Raw genomic sequence first — 7,172 nt, 5'->3', positions numbered from 1 at the left:
ATAATTAAATTTAGTAAAATTTGTGCTGATGAGTTGACGTATGGCTTGAAATTTTGATATGAGCACGAAGTAATATGGACGACCATTTTCTTTGGCCGACTTTGTTGAATATTTTTATATATACTGAAGGGGACTAAAAAAAATAAAATATTCACCGTTGTGGGGATCGACGTGGGTGGCTACCTAGCTAGCCAACAATTTTGAGCTATAAATATGCCTACACTGCATAACATTCGAACCAAGCAAGAAGAAATCTCTTGTTATTGTCTGTTTATCTGTTCTCCTAAAAACATCAAACACAAAAGAGAAAAAAGAAAAAAGAAAAAAGAGTTTTTATAATGGAACTCGAAGCCTTATCTTTCCCAATCCTTTTCTCCTTCTTGATTTTCATGTTAATGGTGCTGAAAATAGGGAAGAAATTCAAAACCCACGATTCTTTAAGCCTTCCCCCAGGGCCATGGAAGCTTCCCATCTTTGGAAACATGCACAACTTTGCCTCAGGCCTCCCACCCCATCGTGCGTTGAGGGAGTTGGCAAAGAAGCATGGACCTTTGATGATGCTTCGCCTAGGAGAAGTTTCCACTCTTGTGGTTACTTCTGCAGAGTATGCAAAAGAGGTGATGAAAACCCATGATGCAATCTTTGCATATAGACCAAGCGTTCTTTCCTCAGAGATCTTGTCTTATGATTCTACCAACATTGGCTTTGCACCCTTGGGGAATTACTGGAGACAACTAAGAAAAATCTGTGTTCTTGAGCTTTTGAGTCCAAAACGAGTTGAATCTTACAAATCACTCAGAGAAGAAGAGCTGTCAAATTTCATAAAGTTGATTGGTTCAAAAGCTGGATCTACTGTCAATCTTTCCAGCGTAGTGTTTTCAACAGTTTATGGGATTACTTCAAGGGCGGCTTTTGGTAAGAAGTGTGAAGAACAAGAGAGATTCATAGAGATTGTGAAGGAAGTTATCGAGTTTGCTGCAGGTTTCAATATTGCAGATTTCTTTCCTTCTATTAAAGTTCTTCATGTGATCAGTGGGGTGAGGCCTAGACTTGAGACGATGCACAAGGAGGCTGATAGCATAATGCAAAAAATCATCAATGACCATCTGGCAAAGGCAGCATCAGCAAAAGCAGGGGAGGCTGATGCAGCAGCAGATCAAGAAGATTTGGTTGATGTTCTCCTCAAATTTCATGAGCAGGCCGGTGACACTGAATTTTCGTTGACTTTTAACAACATCAAGGCTGTAATCCTGGTAATTATATTCACCTTTCTTCTCATATCATGCTTCTTTCTTTTTTTTATTTATTTATTTTTTTTTTATTATTTTTTTTTTTATCTCAAGTACTTATCCTTGTTCTAATATACGGCTTTGAGAGAAGCGATGCTCTAACCTAGTATTAGAGTAAAAGTCCTGAGTGTGAAACTTATCAGCAACTTGTAAAGGGCACTTTCTTTTTATTGCTCAACTAAAAAGCTTTTCTTTTTTTTCTTCTTCTTCTTCTTTTTGGTTATAACTGCTTAATTAACTCAAACTCAAACTTCTGACCATTTTCAGGACATTTTTGCTGCTGGTAGTGAGACATCAGCCATAACCATAATCTGGGCGATGTCAGAAATGATGAAAAATCCAGAAGTGATGAAGAAGGCACAAGCTGAGGTGAGGGAAGTCTTCAATGCAAAAGGGGTGATTGATGAAACAGCAGTTAATGAGATGAAATATTTGAAGTTACTTGTTAAGGAGACCCTGCGACTTCGCCCTCCTTCTGCTCTTTTACTCCCTAGAGAATCTAGTGAGAGGTGTGAACTTAAAGGGTATGAAATTCCTGCAAAAACAAAGGTTATTGTTAATGCTTGGGCAATTTCAAGAGACCCCAAATATTGGACCGACCCTGAGAGTTTCAAGCCAGAGAGATTCATTGATAGCTCTCTTGATTTCAAGGGGACTAATTTCGAATATCTTCCTTTTGGAGCTGGAAGGAGGGTATGCCCTGGCACCAATTTTGGCCTTGTCATTGTTGAGTATGCAATTGCTCTGCTTTTGTACCATTTTGATTGGAAACTTCCCAATGGAATGAAGCCTGAAGATTTGGACATGACTGATATTGCTGGCGCCACAGTTGGAAGAAAGGAGGATCTGCAGTTGATTCCAATTGCTTATACTCCCTAGCCTGTTGAATAAGCAAGCTCCAGCATCAACCAAATTCCTTCTTCTGCAGATAGCTAGTATATATATATACAACCTAGTTGGAAATTGGAATAAGATTTGAACTTTGTATTTCTTTTGGGTTTTGAACTATCTAATGCCATTTTACATCCTCCCCGTTAAATAATTAGCTTAAGTTTTTGAGACAAATCGTGATTTAATACAGTATTAAAGTCAATCATCATGTATTGAACCGACTACTAAAGCTTTATTTGTTAAAATGTTCTATAAAGCGTTTTTAATTTTTGGTTTGAAAAAGTATTTTATTCGTCAAACCAAGATCCACATATATAATATGTATAAGTTAAACTGTATTTTTTTTTTTTAATTATGGGAAAGTAAACAATTGTCGCATTCGATTAAACATAAAGCTCCCTTGCAAAGCTTATCTGGAGATCTACTTAGACAGAAAATACTGTCATAATCATAAAGCTCCAAATTGCAATGGCATATTCTTTTACGGTTCATCACAAGAAGAATATCTGCAAAATTGTCATGTCGATCGACAGCTTTTGATCATAAAATGAAATAAAGTTATGATCAAAATGAAGTAAAAGCATGCAGCACAGCACATGCAAATCACTTATTAGATCAAAAAACTTGTACTTCTGTTTAGTATTTTGTGTTGGTGATGAATTCCTCAGATAAAAAAAAGTTTTCTAAGTTGTTGTTTAATTAAGCCATGTAATCATTGAGTCCTGTTGTTCATATATTGAAGGCTGTGCTTGCAAAAGAACTTGAAAAATGAAGTGGATTGGAACTGTAGTAGATTTGATTGATATGAAAAAAAAAAAAAAAAAAGTAAAATGTTTTGTATAAAAAAGTAAAAAAAAAATTTGTTTTGTAGTGATTTTTTTATTTGAATAGTAGTAAAAAGTGATTAATATGATATAAAAAAAAAAATATTGAGGTTGATTTTTAGAGAAATAGTAGAAACTTTTTTTTTGAGTTGTTCGACATACAAAGCTGCCGCAAATCTTGTGTTTGGTAAAAGTTTTTGCCGTGAGTTTTTGTTTGAATAGTAACAAAAAGTGATTGATATGATATAAATGTGTTTATTTTTTGTGAGAGAAAAATAAAAAATAAAAAAATCATTTAATAAATCGTGCTTAACCTCACATGTACATACATAAATTCAAAAGAAGGATAATGATGCCTACTCTCCACCTACTTTCAAATGGTGGACTGCTAGAGATGAGTGATATATATATATAACACTTGTACATACATCAAAGGACAGTTCCTTGCCCAACCTCGACAGTTCCTTGCCCAACCTCTATCACTTGTACATACATCAAAGGACAGTTCCTTGCCTAACCTCTTTATCCAATATTGAATCTTTGCCTGAACATGACAAAATGTTTAAAAGAATAATGTAACAAGTCTCTTTTGTGTCTCTTTTGAATTTCTTTAAAAATGATATGGTTATTAAAATTACTATTAAACTTATGATTGATCATGATTGAATTTTAATCAAATGGTGATTTTAATAGTTACATCATTCTTAAATGACTTAAGAGAGACTTCTAGAATTTACTCTATCTAAAAACATCGGGCAGCTAAACTAAGTACAGGAAATGAGAATTATTCTTGCTGTTAGGGGTGAAACTATGTGTATCAGGGCAATAGCCTCCCTTTTTTATTTTTATTCTTTAAAATTATTTTTTATCCTTAAAAACATTCATTTTTATTTAAATTTTTAGTTCTGTTCGTGCTGCCGCCCCCGGTACCCCATGAACTTGTGTTTTTTTTTTTTAACAATAACTATTTATTTATGATCTGTTTGCCCCACCCCAAGACATAAGAGAACAATTTTCCCCACCAACCTAAATGTTTAATAGGATTTTGTCATTATTAGATTGTTACTTTTAAGTTTTAAAGCTAAAAAAGTCGTGGGATCAGTCCAATAAAGTAAGATAATTAATAGACAATGGTTAGTTTGGTCTACTACAGTAGTCAAATATCTTTGTCCTAAATGGTAAGAAGAGAAAACAAACACAAATTGAGCTGTTTTGTGTCAACTAAATCCAACTTGGATGTTCACACACACACACACACACACACACACACAATACTATGACTAATTTGTGGGTTGGCTGCTTCTTCACAAGCATGAATTTTTTTTTTAGATTTTTATTATTTTAAAAGGGTAATTTCACTAAAGACTCCTGAACTTTCACTCGATTTGACAAACCCACCTCCCAAACTTCAAAACCTCTTAATTTAATCTCCTGAACTTTCAATTGCAATTAATTTGGACCACTCCGTCAGATTTTAAATGTCACATGACATTTATACCCATGATTTTTTTATAAAATTCCAACTTACATATAATTAAGCGTTTTTATCAAAAAAAAAAAAAAGAAAAAAAAAAGAGAGAAGAAAATCAAGAATATTTTGGTCTTTTTTGATATTTCTAAACCCTAAATTTGATGGGGGGTTCAAATTGAGAGCAATTGAAAGTTCAGATGATTAAATTGAGAGATTTTAAAGTTTGAGGAGGCTTTGTCAAATCGAGTAGAAGTTCAAAGATTTTCAGTGAAGTTACCCCTATTTTAAAAGTAACAAAATTGATGAGCTTTATTTTTAGATGAGTAGATCAAAAAAACTAAAAAAATAAAATAAAATAAAATAATAATAATAATAATAAAGTCTTTACAACAATAATGGAATCATAGTGGTTAGAATTTTGGTGATAGTGATGGTGATGGGTGGTAGCCATATATAAAGTAATGGTAGTGGAATGAGAATGGTAATAATGAGAGAATTTATTCAATGATACCCTTCACCCATCACCCATGGAATCTCAACGGGTGATTTGCGATTGTCTGGATTTGCGATTTTGAAAAATATAATTTTAAAATGTATTTTTTAAAAATGCATCTAAGTGTTTAATAAAATTACAATTTAACTTTTAAAATTGTAGTTTAGCATTTTAAAACTATGTATTTTTTATTTTTATTTTTTTTATTATTATTTTTTTTTTTTTAAAAAAAAAACGCCTGATCAATTTTTCAAATTACGGCATGGGAATTTCACACAAAGGCTGTTGTGTGTCGGTTGCCCGTGACAAAAGCAATGCCGCCACGTGACACGCTGCGTTGCTCAAGTTTGACTTGTAGTTTTTTTCAAACTCTTTTTTGCATGATCGGTGGGGTTTGTCTCTTTTCAAAGTTTGATATGTATGTATGGATGGGATTAATGTCTTGCCTTTTTTAGAATTTCTATTTTATTTATTTATTTATTATGTGATACTATATTAATTAAAAAAAATCCTTACCACGTCAGTTTAAAAATATTTTTGAGTTTACATATTTCTCTTTGGTATGAAGGGGGTTGATTATAGAGTAAAATCGAACTATTATTACTTATCTAGTCATAATTATCATTTCTTCAAACAACAAAATTTTATACATGCATGCATTTTATCAATTTAATAAAATGACTTGGCCATGGCCATGGTTATGGTATGATATCATTTTATCAATCTAAAAGCGCTTTTACTAGTCCTTTACTCTTTCTTTTAGCTTGGGCTTTATACTGATTTGGGCGTCGAAGTGCCTTCGGTCCCCATACTGGCGAGCCTTCGATGCATTCCTTCTCTTGCAAGTGCAAATGGAGCTCCTTCCTGAAATGGTTTTTAGCATCAACAATCTTGATTCATCGGTTTGCTTCATTAGTGAGAGAATTGAACTGACTTGTCCAAGCACAAAGTGAAAAATAATAGTGTGAAAATATTTATACATGAATTGAGATTTTCTATAATTTCCTTCTCCAATGGAGCCCACTTACTCGATTACAGAGGGTAGAAAAATTGTCCGAATCCCTAATTATAGGGGATCATGATCTTTTAGATAGTGACATAAATATGGCGAGCCACCTTTCAGCACATGCATGTAGATTGCCTAAGAAAAATCAAATTTCAGCATTTAGTGATTCTTATAAGGGGAATATGCAATTGGCCTAAAAATTCGCCCTATCTTTGCAAGTGCATGGGACAAATGAAAGGATTAAAAGACAATGAGTAAGGTACCACATTCACAAAACTTAGTCCAACATATGCAAAGAAATTGATTGATTAGTATGTCATATCAAACCAATCAATTAATGCTACATAGCTTTTGTTTGATGTATTATGTCAATTGTATATATCATATGACACAATTGAATTAAACTATAATTATATTTTAAATAAAAAAAATTAAAAAAAAAGAGTTAAAAACTCTTAATTTATGATATATTTGTAATTCTAAGTAATTGAGCTACGTGATAGGTACAGTTGACACATGCATGATATGTCAAACAAGAACAAAACGATACTAATTCATTGGTTTGGCATGACATACCATTAACTAAGGACTAAATTGAAATTGCTAAAAACTTAAAGGACTTAATTTGATTTTTCAAAAACAAAAAAAAAAAACAACTACTTCCTTGTATCATTTTTAGCTTGATCAACTGTTTGGTTTATTTTCCATAAAAAGTCAACACCATTTCTTCGTATTAACAAATAATTTTCTTTACTTTTGATTTATAAAAAATACAAAACTTCTTTCTACTTTATATATATTACATCAATCAATCCATTCCTTCCTTTTCTTCTCAAAAACTCAAAGGATGTGTTTAGGAAAAGACTAAAAAAAAAACGGATGTATTTGACAATGGAATGAAAAAAGGGAGTGGAACAGTGTAGCATATTTGATTGATATGAGAGAAAAAAGTAAGAATATTTTATATAAAAAAGTGAAAAAAAAAAAAATTGTTTTGTAGTGATTTTTTTTATTTGAATAGTAATAAAAAGTAATTAATGTGATGTAAAAAGTAAAAATGTTGGGGTTTATTTTGAAAAGAATTTTTTGAGTTTTTAGGTCCGGTCCGGCCCTTTGCCAAATACAGCCTCTACCATTCCTTTCAAAATAAATCCCAATATTTTTTTACTTTTTATATTACATCAATTACTTTTTATTC

The 7,172-nt window shown here is 32.2% G+C and overlaps 1 protein-coding gene across 1 annotated transcript; it reads left to right on the top strand.

Annotated features, from left to right (window-relative positions):
• The first annotated feature begins 254 nt into the window (after nucleotides 1-254).
• Nucleotides 255-2,314, top strand: LOC132176598 (cytochrome P450 71D11-like). The gene is made up of 2 exons (XM_059588854.1): nucleotides 255-1,253; nucleotides 1,557-2,314. Exons 1-2 carry the CDS (start codon nucleotides 339-341, stop codon nucleotides 2,166-2,168), a joined length of 1,527 nt encoding a protein of 508 aa, XP_059444837.1. The 5' UTR covers nucleotides 255-338; the 3' UTR covers nucleotides 2,169-2,314.
• Nucleotides 2,315-7,172: the final 4,858 nt, after the last annotated feature.

Source organism: Corylus avellana, chromosome ca3 (genome assembly GCF_901000735.1).
Source record: "Corylus avellana chromosome ca3, CavTom2PMs-1.0".
Classification (NCBI taxonomy): domain Eukaryota; kingdom Viridiplantae; phylum Streptophyta; class Magnoliopsida; order Fagales; family Betulaceae; genus Corylus; species Corylus avellana.
This window is presented reverse-complemented; position numbering and strand designations above follow the sequence as displayed.

Excerpts from the sequence above, each read along its gene's own strand:
- LOC132176598 (XM_059588854.1), top strand. The coding sequence starts at position 339 with ATGGAACTCGAAGCCTTATCTTTCCCAATCCTTTTCTCCTTCTTGATT. Across the intron at positions 1,254-1,556 it reads ACATCAAGGCTGTAATCCTG|GACATTTTTGCTGCTGGTAG; the intron begins GTAATTATATTC and ends GACCATTTTCAG.